Raw genomic sequence first — 14,953 nt, 5'->3', positions numbered from 1 at the left:
TGCAAATGATTTTCTTTCTATAAATGACGTATTGGATACCTGAGCTACGCATATTCTTGACAACAAAACAACATTTCTGGTAGTTGCTCTATAATGAAACTCAAAATTCAAATTCATTATTAGAGTTCCGTAGCCATCTCAAAAGACAGAGATCAGTAGTGTACATTACAGAACCTCCCTCTTAATCGACCAAACTTCTTCTAGTCACAGTCTACCCTACATGCTTGTGTATATTTCCTTTTTTCCTATAAAACTAGAGAAGAAGCTGAGGCGAGGCACATGGACAAATTGACACAACTATTACTAATGATAGCATATACTTGTAAGTGTAGATGACAAGAAAAACACAGGCTTGGCTAGTTGGCTTTAACAATCTATCTGACAGCCTCCGGAGCAGAGTTGCAGTAGGGTGTATGCAAGCAAACCAGTTTGGTGCACGTTAGACACAGAGCAGCAAACCCCATTCCTAGCATGACCCCACAGCTGCTTTTACGCTTATCCAGCTTCATCGCTCTCCCGACCACCCTCCCAAAGCCAGGGAGTAATCCCCCACATGCAAACACCATCACGTGGTCAAGCCCGCTGTAGTCGATCCCCGCAAGTATCGCCCCAATCGCAGATGTGGGCCCCACGAACCCGATCAGCGCAGCCGCTGCAAGGGACCCCTGCCAACTCTCGGTGGCTCCCAGAATACAGCTGGCCACGGCCGCACCTCGAGGAAGGCCGTGCAGAGAGACCGGAAGGACCATGTGCTGGCCTAGCCCGTAGGCCTTGGGTGCAGCCACTCCCAATGCCAGCCCCTCCGCCAGGGCGTGGAAGGCGACTGCACCACATGATAAGAAAGACTGCAGCGTCAGGACGCTGAGCGGAAACCCATTGGCAGTGGGCAAGTCATTAGCCAAAGCTCTTTTCCGACCGACAACGTTCAAAACACTCGAGCTTAAAACGTGGACAAAGGAAGCTCCTGCAGAAAGCAACAGCACCAGTGGAATGAATCCCATCTTTAAAGAAACAAGAAGCTGCAATGGTCGCCAAGCTGCGAGCACAAATGCAATGCCTGAAGCAGCGCCCATAAGGATGCTATGTTGAAGTTGGAAGGCAAGACCAAACGCAATCAGAATAATGCCTCCAAGCAATGGCCCCAGACCAAAAAGCAATGAAACGAAGAACCCAGACGCATCTTCTGAACTGCAATAAAATACAAACAATGGATCAAACTCTGCCACAAGCATACTCCATATTGATTGAAGCAAATGAACAAAGGAGAATGATTTGGCTGGGAGTAACAGAAGTAATAAAATTATAATCTACAATCTACAGAAATTATTTTACTCGCAAGTGAAAGACAAATCAGCGAGGTTACAATTTTGTGAGCAAAGGAATAAAAACAATATCAAGTGTGATATAGCCGCCAGGTCAAAGGTCCCTACTTGTAATCATGGCTGAAGTTCTGAAAAACAGTGCTGAGACCTTCATAAAGGCCACAGAAGAGTGGCTGCAGATGCCACATGAGATGGCGAGGCTTCCTGTTACAGAGAAAGACAACATCAAGGCAAAGTGATAAGTTAATCAAAAACTGTCTAGATGATTCAAGTAAAAATCTTTGGACCTCAAGTTTGCTAATGTGTGTTTAAGACGAGATCAAAGATGGAAAAGAAAAGCTTAGCCAGTCACATGATATAAGCAGCAACAAGAATAATACAACTAGCCCTCCAAGCATGATGGAGTAAAAAGAGTGTTAGGAAGCAGAAATTGAAGCTAAAATTCGAGATATGTACATGTCCACAACCACGTCGAAAATATCAACCAGGTTGCAAGTATCGAGGAAAAGGAATTACCTTGAATGCATCTGGAAGTACCTCAGCAACAACCATCCATATCATACACCAGCAGCAAAGCCAGTGCAGAAAGGAAGGAACTTATTAAATGCATCAGCACAAATGAATGAAGGAACTGCTACAATGGCTGAAAGAAATAAGAAAGTTGTTTTAATTTATTTAGACGAGTGAAATTAAACATATATTCCTCCCCAGGCAAGTAATACAAACACATTTTTTCCATACTTATTTTAGGAATCAAGATCTCTCTCTCCCCTTTTCCTCAGCTAATAATTTTAACATACAGACACTGACAAAATTGTGAGACAGCTAAAGTATGGGCGGTAAGCACGCACACTCAAAGAAATCATTATACAGAATATGTTACCTGAGGTAATGACGTAATAATGCTCCACAGCATAGCATTCTGTGGAGATACACCTCTTGAAGCAAGCACCATACTCACAGCTAATCCCTCTGGTATGTTATGCACAGCTATAGCCAAAGTAACCAAAAGGCCCTGAGTAAAACCTTTTGAGCCCGCAAAAGAAACTCCAACACCAGATCCCTCTCCAAATGAATGAAGAGTCATAATTCCAATAACAAGAACAACTTTGTTGCTTCTGCGCCTTTTATGTCCAACATGCTTACTTCCCCAAATTGTTCAAGAAACTGGAGGTCAATAGCATCAGCAAGTCAACATAAGTTAAAAAAGCGATCAAAGTCAGCCTTGATAATAGGAAAAGAAGCCCCGCGGCCATTACCTTCTTACATAGCAAAATGAAGAGTGCACCGGACAAAATCCCAAATACAACCCAGTTACCGGAGCCATGTTTCTGGCCTTCCTTGAACAGATCAAAGCTTGCAGCCACATGACACCAGCAGCCATTCCATTGCATATTCCAGCCCACTGAGGATCAAGCTCTACAAAAAAGAACGGAACTGCACCTAGACCTGTGGCTGCGGCCATTGCCAACATAAACAACGCAACAGTAGAAACAGAAACCCTGTTGTAAACAACACCTTCAACTCCATCTCCTCCAAAACTTTCTGCAGTCTCTATGTTACCGGTTTTTTTGTGTGGTGCAGCCCTCACCCTTTGAGAAACATCAGTTTCAGATAGTACTGTTGTAGCACAAGCGACAAACACCAACAAAAAGACACTAACAAGGGGACCTGGTTGAATCTAAACAGCATTTTGCGTCTACTATTTACAAGCCAAAAAAAATCCTCGCTTCTTTAAGCAGAACTCCTCCTCCTTGAACTAAGCTTACGTATGAAATCAATAAGCACAAATACACCTGCCTGCCTGTAGTCAAAATCAAATTGCGCCAATCTGCAGCAGGAAAGAAATGGAAAAAAAAAAAAAAGAAGAGAGAGTAAATTGCTCAATCTACTGTCCAACAAATCAAAATCCAAATATTTCAAATTCAAAATAAAAAAACTCAAAAACAGTAGAGCGAAATTGTGATCAAGCACATACGACAGAATTCGATTATTCGAACCCTAAAAGTAAATTACCCGACAGAGGGAAGCAGCTAGGGAGGGAGGACCAATGGACGAGGAATGCGGAATCTTCAAACCCCTGCTGCTCTCCTTCTGCGTCTTCTATTTTATTTTATTTTTGGATAATTAATTAATTTATTTGGTGGGATCTATTGAATTGAATTGATCATCATCCTCTCCTCTCCTCGTAAAAGATTATTAGAGCAATAATCAATCAGTAAATCTTTATTTATTTATTTACTTTAATTAAATCTAAATAGCTGTAATTTTATTTTATTCAAGAAAAAAAAAAAGATATAATAATGAATAATGTATTGTAAAATGTTTCGGTGGGCTGGCCGGCCTTGTTAAAGTAAAATCGCACATTGTTTTGTCTTTTCAATCCAAAGAGCCCAAAACTATGGACTCCTTTCTCATTCTTTCTTTTCTCGTCAGTGGTCACTGCCACGTCGGCGTGTCCATGGAAAACGTTTTTGTTTTTTTTGAAAGGCAAAACATATGTAGTAGTATCGGACTTCTGGTTAAACATCAAGAGGACCGCTTATTACGGAAAGATAATTTTCAGGAACGAAAACAGTTTGCAGAATGGAATGGAAATAAAAAATACTACTCCGTACTAGACTAGATAGATTCATATAATTCACTTGGTAATCGATCAAAGGATCATCAGAATGACAATGTGTTATGTGTGATCATATCAGGCTTTGGGGAGCATAAACACACAACCTACTAAATCATTACATTTTTCACATTATACATAGGCATTGACATGAAATCTGTAAATTTACAAACTCATCACACCACACCACACCACTTGTCGACCCCAAGGAATGAACTAACTCTTTGGATACCAAAACATTCCTTTGATACCTTCCGGGTCAGATTCAAAACCTAAATTCTGATAGAACTCCACAACTGCAATGAAAAAAAAGCTAACAACATCAGACTCACTTCACTAGAGATGAGAATGTGATCTAATTTGTGGCTTCTGTTATGTACCTTGACTATCAGCGAATAATGTATATTGCCGATATCTCTTTGGAAGCAGAGCCCTGATAAGCTTTTCAACCAGCGCCTTACCAAAACCTCGACCCTGAATCAACATATTCAAGACTTCTGATAAACGACTACAACTAAATATTTTCAACCAAACTAGAGTATAAAAACTTGCATAAACGATACCTGATAACTCGGATCCACAAGAACATCCCAAATAGTAGCATTGAAAGCATGATCTGATGTTGCACGAGCCATGCCAATTAGCTTCTTCTTGTCATCCCCTTCTGTCAAATAACTTCTCCAAGTACACTAAGATAGTCATAAAATGGAATTACATGTAAAAAAGGTGTCAATATAACTCGGTAGTACCATTTACAATGAAATGGCCGCATGACAAATAGAATGATGCAAGTACCTGATCCAGGTGAAGTCTTGATGGAGTATAAAGTGGCGACCATGTAGCTATTTTTCAAAGCAGCAGCCATTTTCGACAGAGGCCTCCGAGGCCAACCTACCTATCAATTTCATAAATACCGGGGAATGAATCTCACAAAATTATTATGGTCGAACCTTTCGAGTATAAGGTATGTAATAAAGTGTTACCTTATCACACAATGCTTCAAGATCGTACACATCAACAACTCCACCGGTAGAGAATATTATCCGTTCAAGTTCCCCATCAGGCTGGGCATTTTCAACAAGAACAAACTCATCAGGCTGTGGTTCTTCCTCTTCGAGAATGGAAGGAGGTTCGCTCACCTGTGTTGTGTGTGTCTTTGAAAATCTGTAACAAGTACCAGCACGGGTGAGAAATAAATAAAGCAATGAGAAAGTTAGAGGATTGTTAGTATTAATGTAGCTAGTTGAGTGGAGAGGTTGTCTGCTAGCAAGCAACGAACAAGGAATTATACTGAGATGGATTGAAGGGCAACTTGTGGCTGAAGCACAATGAACCTTTGACAAGTTCCAAAACCAACAAATACAAAAACAACATTTGAATTCCATGCCGTATAATTGCCTAACCATGTCCATGTGTGCTAACTAACAGCTAAGCTAATAGTAAGTGATTAAAATAAATACTGTCGCATGCATATCAAATCAAAGATACAAAGAACACGAAAGCAATTGTATATGTTACCCAGATCTGATGGATTCCCAGAAGCTAGCCTGGGAATTGGGAGAGTTTAAGCTTCCTCGTGCCTTGAAAAAAACAGACAGAGAGAGTAAATTACAGTAAAGTGAGGAGAAGATACTCGCACATTTGATTTCGGTACAGTAAATAAATAGAGACTGACCTCGTGAAAGCCCAGGTTGAGGAAAGAGCAAGTGATTATTAGAAACTTGAAAGTTGGAGCAGCAGCTGGTATACGGTGAGGATAAATTCGTCCATCTACAAAAAAAAAATTGACAGACAAATGAGTAATTGAAGAAGACAAACAATGGTGGATTAGAGAGAGACAAAAGGACTTACAGTGAAGAAGCAACGGAGATGTGGCTAAGCATTCTAATTATGTCTGGTCGTCCAAGGAGCACACAACACAACAACAACACACTCATTAACAATATTTTTCTCTTTAATTACCTTTTTTTCCCTTTTCTTCGGCCTCATTCAGCCCAACGTGCTCATGTTGCAAATTGGGGCCCTTTTTTTATTAAGTAAAGCCCAATAACTTTAAAGGTTTAAACTCCATTTTTTATATATAAGTACAGTAGTAGCATAATTTATTTTTTCATTCACATGTGATTTAATTGTTGCTTCATACATACAGTACGTAGTAAGATGTGGATATGGAATAACTGTTTGAAGATTGAAGAAGCGTGCAATGCAATTAATTGTAATTAATACTAGGTAGTATTAATTAAGCTCAGCTTAGCTTCTAGGGAACAAAATACATGGGATTTGGGATTTTGAAAGTCCTGTTTCCTAAAGACTCTCCTTGCAGGTCACTCCACTGATCTCCGACGTTGCCCCAAATGGTGTAACCTTGTCCGATTAATTGGTTTCGGACTTGAGACTTGAAGAAGATAGCGCTCTTTCCTTTGTAGGTGACAGACCTCGTGATGAGGCTATGGTAGCCGACGAATCCCTGACGGTGTAAGTTGTCCAGGGTCACCTGTCCGAAAGTGAGTTCATCCCTGCGGTGACTAGAAATACTTTAAATCCGGAGGCAACCAGCTTGCGAAAAAGCCCCAAGACTTGAGGAATTGCTGGGCAGGACCCCCTTGAGTGCCCATGCCTTGAATGCAACAGGATCGAAAGGATCACACCTATACATACATACATATTAACAACACGAGATATATCGAAAATTGCCAATCAATTCAGAGAGAAATTAAGAAGTATATATATATATATATAATCAATTATATATACGACGACGGACCCGAATCTTTTGGTTTTGTAGTAGCAGAGATTGGAGAGGCAGGTATCGTCGATGTCCAAGATGAAGGCGTCGAAGCCGTCTTGTTGAAGCTGGGGAAGGATCGCATCGACGTAAGTGGAAATCTGATCGACGATCAAGCGGAGGTCGGCTTCGTACTGGCCTGATACCGTCATGTAATCCTCCACGTACAGGAGGCACCATGAGGGGACCGTGCGCCACGAGCGCACATTGTTGGTCTCGACTCCAAACCTCCAGCTCAAACAGTCTGAGTCAGTACTTGCTCCTCCTCCTCCTCCTTGTAATGATATACTAGGACGACTAGTAGTAGTAATATTCTCCTTGTCCTCCTTGGATGCGGCCGCCTTTGGAGGAAAAACCGTTAGAAGCAACAATATCAAAACGTCAACGATCCTTTTCACCATTGTCCCGATCATATGATTATGCTTACAATTGCAATTACTAGGAAGAAGAGGATCAGCACGACTTACCGCCTGCTGTGACATAATTAAGAACACAAATTAATTAACCAAGTAACTGCCGGGCGCTAGCTGCACGAACCATCTTCCTTTTTCCAAACTAATTATACTAGTAAATAATAAATTGATCATGTCATATATAGAGAGTGAGTGAGTGAGAGACTACTCCTCCTCGATCTATTTTATTATGCCGTTTCAATTACTTATGTTACTTGCTATATATATTCCTTTCATATTCTCGACGTACTACTCCATATACAAAGGAAACCTTATGGAAATATCCTTTCATTTGGATTAATATTACTACTATATACTATGTCAGTATATATATATAACTATTCCTAATTTATTCTACTCCATTTCCTTGAACTTTCCAGCTACCTGTATTAAAATTAGTATTTGGGTCACACGCTTTTGATCAAATATTTATTACTACCAGCTACTATTTTCTGTAATTGACTTGGTCTTAATTAATAATTATCGGGTAGAAGACTACTGCTAGTCTATATTAACCTCAAAAAATTGCATTGCTAAGTCATCACAACAAATATCTCAAGAAATTAATTGAGAGACCGATCGAGTACTCGAACAGAAGAAGAACATTGATTGAAATTAATAAGTTAGATTATTTTCCGATTATATCGTCGAAGAGCAAATGTAAGTATGAGCTAGCTAGCCTTAATTGGAAGAAAGATACATACTGCACTCATGGATATATGGTTGTAATCTTAAATAAAGAAACTAGCTAGCTAGTGCAGGATACATCCATGAATGATATTGTACCCACCACTGTTTATCCTCATCCGTCTGTTAATACATATTTTTTAAATTTATTTAAATAAATTTAGAAAAAGTATATATTTATTGATATTAATTAAAAAAGAAATATTTTTTAATGTATGAAAAAAAAGAATATATTAATAGATGAAAAAAATAATATTTATACTTATATATTATTTTGTATGGTTAGATATATAATATGAGTAGCTAACTAAATGGATTAAAATTAACTACGCACACATATTATACATTTAGACAGCGAGAGAGATTGTAGAGTGTATAATTGTATAATTAATTATTGTTTTTTTATGCCAATCGAAATGTGGTCCAATGATTAAGACGTTAAAAATTATGAAAAAAAATTATCGTTTTTTTTAATCAATTTAGATGTGAATTAAAATAAGGATGGAAGGGTATTAATTATGTACGCGGTGAATATAAACTCGTCAGATGTTGCGTTAATTTGCTTTGATATATTCCAGACCAGACGAGACGCAAGCATTTTCTCAGGAAAATCAATCACATGCCCCCACCCCCACAATATATATATATATATATATAAATTGACTTTAATTATTATATTCCTTCCGATATATAAGTCAACTTCAGTATATATATTATATACCCCCCGAACCTGCCTCGTACTTTCCCAGCCGAAATCACATTTTTCTCAATTATTATGTATGTCGACTCTAATTAAGGAAAAACACATTTTATCTTTTTACATTTAATTTATATTAATATATAGTCACAGAAGGAATTCGAAGCATGCGACCACATTAGGAATACAGTATGATACACAATTAATATAATGTAAGATTAGGAAAGAGAAGAAGAATAGGCAGATGGAAGGTTAGGAGGATACCGATCGAGCGAGGTTGGAAGGAAGGAAGGAAAGGATATAATGTGAAATGCCGATTAGCGTAGAGAGAGTTCTATTACTATATATACTCCCAATATGGAATATCCATTATTTATAGACCAAAAGGAAATGGTCTCACACGCAAGCATATATCAAAAACATAATTAAGTGGCAATTATATTATGCATGTATAATTGATCCCTTTAGCTAATTTTGATAGTGATGATCCGTCATTTCCTTTCGTGGGCATAGAGTCACGCCCCATTCCTTTTATTTAACTTTATTTAGATAAGAAAAACAAAAGTAGTTGTAATATTTTCCTAATCACACTGATCATCTAGCTAGCTCCCCCAAGTTTTATCATATTCCCTTCTGATAACATCCATTCCACTCCAATTGCCACTAGCTTAATTAATCATGACATGAATTATTGAGTCCCACTTATATAAAGTCGAATTCTAGAGAAGTAGAATAAATTTGAATTTTATTTTCGGAAGAAAATGATCGATCGATCAGCATCCATTTTAAATTATACCGTTAATTAAGTTATTTCTATTTCATTCCTACAGTCCAAATCATCCACAACTGCTTATATATGTTCCTCACTTGACCGATTCTTCATAATATTACAAATTAATTACTGTATTATATATGAATGAATATTTAGCAATGTGCGTCACACGTAATTAATAACAAAGGAAAATGACCAAGTCAAAAAGTAAGACGATGGTATTTGACGAGTCACGTATACTTACAAACATATCACCAACCATATATGGACTCTTTAGGATATTTAATTCCACGTCCTTAGAATTAAACAAAAATATGTTTAGAGGTCCCTATTTAACGAAGAGAGCACCTCTCTATTTTTATTTTTTATTTTAAAAAAACATCTGATTCATAGGTCGTGTGTTTTTTGCCGTTAATTGTTGCTCACATGGCGACGCCGTGGCTAACGAGGAGCAGACATGCACGACGTTTTCTGTTAAACTATCAGAGTCAAATCAGACGAACCAAGAACCAATTGATTGAACCCAAATAAAAAATGTAATGTCCCTAGATTTTTTTAAAGAAATGTCCCTATATTATTTTGTTCAATTTGTCACACCTGCGCATCACTCAATCATAAACTAATAATTAAATTATTTTGTTAATCACGACGTCACGGAAATTAGTGGTCGAATGCTGAAGTATTTAAAAAAGAAGAAAAAGAAATTAGTGGTTGAACGTGTACTATTTGCCAATTCTTTATGACATCGAATATAATCCCTCCGAATCGTCCATAATTAATTTTTTTTTTCCCGAACATCATAATAATTAAACTTTTGCTTGATAATTTTTTTATCCTCACAAAATCCTAAAAATATGTTGAATAAAGTGGACGAATGGAGTATTAACATCCTATTAACATGACTACTCGAAGGGAAATTGTGACAGCCAACGTTCGAATTGCTTTCTCTATATATGTAAAATGGGAGGAATCCGCCTCTCTGTTGCTTGCCAGTATAAAGAAGAACATAAACTGTCCCAATCTGGGGGCATTCGTTCTAATCTCTAATCCAACATATACAGCTTCCTCACGAACAAAAAAGCACGTGGTTCCGCCATGAATATGATGTTACTAATTATTCTCGACCAAATCAGCTCCACTAACATAGTTAGCAACAAATGATATAAATCGGAAAGGAGCACCGATAAGAGGAGCGTCTGATAATGGAATAGCCTCCTCTACAGATTGCAACTCCACTTCCCTAGCCTCCGATGTGATCGCAACAATTTCTGAAACAACACTGACTCCCTCATCTTTGATAGGAACATCCTCCATGGACTCTGTGCCATGCCCTGACTCAGACTGGGATATTATCTCGCTGGATTCGGACAATGGAAGAGTACTACTAATGTCGGCCACTGCAATTGTTGAATCGGTTGCACTGACCGAAGAAAGACCCTGATTTGTCTGTCCCCCATGAAGCTCAATAAACATCTCATTCATCTAAGGAACATTGTACTTTTACCAATCAAACTTACATCTGAAAGACAAGAGTAAAGTAAATCACCCCAAGAAAATGTTTCTGTACCTTCTCAACAAGCTCTGCATTTTCGGTCATCAGTCTCTCAACTAAAGTACTTGCTGCTTCAATCTGAGAGTTCAAGTCCTTGTTCTCAGCAGCAAGCTACACCAAAAGAATAGAATAAACTTTCATTTGTACGGACCATTTGTCATAAACATCAACATGATACTCCTAACTGGAGTATTACAGCAAGAAAAGGAAAAGGAACGCTTATTCTACTGTTAGCAAGAAGGACAAGGCGTGGTAAAAGATAACTGACATGCACCAATGAAGTTTAGCACATATTCATAATTTTATTGCCACCAGAAAACATTTGCTACCAGGAGATTCAAAAGAAATAGCAAACCTTTGTTAGTTGGTCAGATGAGGGAGAAAATGACATGCTACTTCCAAGATTCTGTACTTGTACACTGGGATCTGTATTCTCCTCTTTCTGTTGACGTACTTCATTCATGGATTTTTCAAAGTCTACCACCTGTCAGGCTTTGTTTTAATTTCCATATCAGAAGAAGACAGAATCTATGCAGGTGCAGCTCTATGGCAGTATCCTATGTCCCTAGACTGATATTTTACCATGATTTAAACGGTAGCAAAGCAAAAGCTTATCCTAGATGTTAAACTGGACACATGTTAAAAAGTCCAAGTGCTGGATAAACTTAATGAACAGAACCACCCGTCATACGAATCAATGTTGTTGATTTAGTATGTACCTGCGCCTCTAGTCTTTTGATTCCATGCTTAAGGCCTTCTATTGTTTCTTTGTCTCTCTTCTGCGAATGTTGATAAACAGTAAAAGAGTTCAAAGAAGCTGTGAATACTAATAATAATAAGAAGAAGAATTTAAAAATCACGGTATACGAATAAAAAATGAAATGCTATCGCAAATTATGGCCCGCAACACTATGGCCATGATTCCTTTAGAATAAACCCTCCTATCCTCCCAGTTTTCTCTATTTTTCTCCACATGGACACATCAAGGTTGATAAAACCCTTAAATAAGTACCCCTATTCAATTTTACTAGCATAAAGCTAAGAAGTAAAAACCCATGAGAAAATAAAAATAAATAACAACAAAGTCTCAATCCAAACTTCTAGCAGGTTTGACATGTAAACTAGATTTCTAATGTTTTAGCAAATTTAAGCTCATCAAATACGTGAGTACAAGGTCAACATATATATGAGTACAAGGAGTCACCTCTGTAAGGATCCATGAATCTTTCTCCCTCTCTAGGTCTTTCAATTTCTCTTCCAAGCTTGCCTATGGAAGATTATTATTTCAATCAACAAAAGAAGACACTATAGAACAACACAATAAAAGCAATCAACAAGAATGTTGTTGAAAGAAAAATCAAAATTGTTTGCCCGTTATGATCTGAAACCTGGCTGGTATTGATGCCAGTTAGCTAAAATATTCCAGATTACAGTGTGCTTTCAACTATTCCTAATTACTTTTTTCTGGTCGCATCGATTGAACAGCCTGTTAACATATGTACAAAGAGGAATCCAGTCGCAATGAAGAAAGTGAAGCTTAATACGAATATAAAGAATGAAAACCATCATGGAATGCCCATTTTCACAACAAAGAAAAACAGTGAACTTAAAATATGTATTTTTTTGGTATATACGAATCATTTTCATATCATAATTGACTACTCCTAGAAAACTGAAAAGGGACATTTGTGATACACAGTGAACCACTAAGATCCACTAAATACTGATTCCAACATTCCCACAATGATTACCTTCATCTGATGTGCGAATCATTGCAGTTTCTTAATTGGTCGATTTTTTCTTCCAAGGCAGCCTGGGGGAACGCAATGAATTACATTCTATTACACAAGGAATGATGAATTCCATAAAAGTTATCCTTCAGCAAAGTTCAAGAGTAAGTGGGATAACATTAGATCAAGTTCACGTCACCTCTTTTTGTACAGGTAATTCTGCTGCAATTTGCAACTGATTGATCGTCTTATGCAAGAAGACCTGCAGAGACATAGCAGAGTTACTTTGGTTTAGGTTAACATATCACATACATAAAATAGTAACCACGAGGTGGAAACCAAACCGTACTAGCTAAGATTTTCCATGTACATCTACAGCCAGAATTCTATTACCTCATTTTGAACATACGATTCATTTTCTGTTCGTAAATGTTTAATTGTCTCTTGTAAGGTAACCTGTAGAAACAATGTAAATTTATGTTGGTTTCGATATATGAAACACTAAGCAGAAAAACAGAGAGAGCGAATTAAGAAAGGTAAACTTTTTCATGCACATCCATCGGTAACTGAATTCAGTCACCTCTTTTTGTTTATACGATGAATTTTCATCTCTTAATTGCCTGAGCATGTCCGTCAAGCCGGCCTATGAACAAAAAGGAAAAAGCCACCTTATGTTTCACAAAAATTCATTCAAGACAAGAGAATTAAAGGAAATGAAGAATGGAGAACACACATGACACAATGTCAATGAATACACTATGTCCAATCTTTTGAGCTATCAGCGTTCCTTGGCATTACCATAACTTTGATAGTATTACACTAGGAAATGCAAAAGACTATGAAAGCAAAATTAATAAGTTAAAGTTACCTCTTTTTGTAAGTGTGATTCGTCCTGCTCTCTTAATTGTATGATTGTATGCATCAAAACAGTCTGAGAAAACGAAAAAAAATTCGCCTAAGATTGAATTTAGCATAGAGAAATAACATTTAAATTCAAACAATAAAAGACAGCGTAATGAAAGGAATGATGAGGAATTTGAAAAGGATGAGATTTTTCCAATTGACACAAGTAGTACCTCCTTTTGTACATGCGCTTCATTTTGATCTCTTAGATATCTGATTTGGTCCTCCAAGCTGGCCTGAAATGGAGAGAACAAAAATGATGACTAAGAAAACAACGAAGAACACAACGAACGCATTGCTACAAATAATTAGTAGTTTAGCGTCAGACTAAGACTAGATCATATTAAGAGAGAAGAGAAAACATTTTCTAGAGAAGGTAAAGATAAATTTACGACATTAGTGCCGTTAACGTGTGGATGCGCATCGTTAAGATCTACAACTGTATTCTCTTGGACATTGTTCAAAGACGAATGTGGGTTTGGCTGATCCACAATAGCTTCATCCGTCGTCGTTCTGTCCTCCACCTGAGGCTGTGCTGCTTATTCTTATTCTTCTTCTTGTTCTTTTCTTCTTCTTATCGTCTTCCATTTCACGCTGAAGAATCGAATCGAGCACTAATTAACTAATTTAGAGTGAACTGAAATGAATTAATTGGGATGAGTTTTGACGTTTTGGATGGCGATTCATATCATAGCTCTGGAGAAGAGTAAACGAAACAACGGTAGTGATACGCTTACATGTAAAATTGTGAACCGCGAAGTAGGGGATACAAGCCCAATTTGTTAATTTAAGTTTCATTTATTTTATGGGTTCGGACGGTTTCGGGTTTTCAGTTCGGCCCACTACAGCCTCATGCAGTCTTTGACCGGTAAGTTTGGCTCCAGAACAGAAGAGATGAAATCAAAACGAAACGAAACTTGCAGGACAAGACAAAGCAATATTATTACCAAAACAGAGATTGAAAAAGAAAACTCTCGTCTTAATCATCTCCTTCTTGAATTAATTTGGCTTGACGGTTCGTGTCGTGTATAGAATTAAGTTGCATATGACCCGTTCTGATTATATACTGTATGTTGTAATAATATGTAGCTTGATAAGCTTCTTAATAATAGTATAATACACTAGTTTTAGTTGAATCGATATCGATCTATAGAACGTGCTTCCACGTCAAATGTGCATAAAGATAGATACGACTCACTATACGTCAACATTGAAATAGTTCTCTCTCTCTCTCTCCCATCCATCCATCCATCCATCCACATTGTACAAGGCACAAGGCACAAGCAATGTGCCTTCACTAAATTACTAAATTAACAGAGAATGAATACAAGGCACAAGTGTGGGGGATTTGTGAATTCACTTGTCATTCAGTAGCCAAGCAATGTTCATAATGAAAGTGCTATGAATTTATTCTTTACAAGTATAAAATTAAA

At 37.5% G+C, this 14,953-nt stretch overlaps 1 protein-coding gene and 2 pseudogenes across 1 annotated transcript; all 3 read right to left on the bottom strand.

Moving 5' to 3' along the window:
• Positions 1-374: 374 nt before the first annotated feature.
• On the bottom strand, positions 375-4,088 carry LOC139884807 (putative zinc transporter At3g08650). The gene is given in 11 exon segments (XM_071868785.1): positions 375-1,188; positions 1,431-1,487; positions 1,489-1,526; positions 1,839-1,888; positions 1,891-1,965; positions 2,123-2,147; positions 2,206-2,429; positions 2,432-2,489; positions 2,582-2,688; positions 2,691-3,003; positions 4,065-4,088. Coding segments are annotated over 11 exon segments (1,785 nt in total).
• A 70-nt stretch (positions 4,089-4,158) lies between these two features.
• On the bottom strand, positions 4,159-5,825 carry LOC139884806 (histone acetyltransferase TAP1-like; annotated as a pseudogene).
• Positions 5,826-6,199: 374 nt separating this feature from the next.
• Positions 6,200-7,140, bottom strand: LOC139884797 (acid phosphatase 1-like; annotated as a pseudogene).
• Positions 7,141-14,953: the final 7,813 nt, after the last annotated feature.

Source organism: Rutidosis leptorrhynchoides, unplaced genomic scaffold, assembly GCF_046630445.1.
Source record: "Rutidosis leptorrhynchoides isolate AG116_Rl617_1_P2 unplaced genomic scaffold, CSIRO_AGI_Rlap_v1 contig603, whole genome shotgun sequence".
In the NCBI taxonomy this organism is placed as follows: domain Eukaryota; kingdom Viridiplantae; phylum Streptophyta; class Magnoliopsida; order Asterales; family Asteraceae; genus Rutidosis; species Rutidosis leptorrhynchoides.
This window is presented reverse-complemented; position numbering and strand designations above follow the sequence as displayed.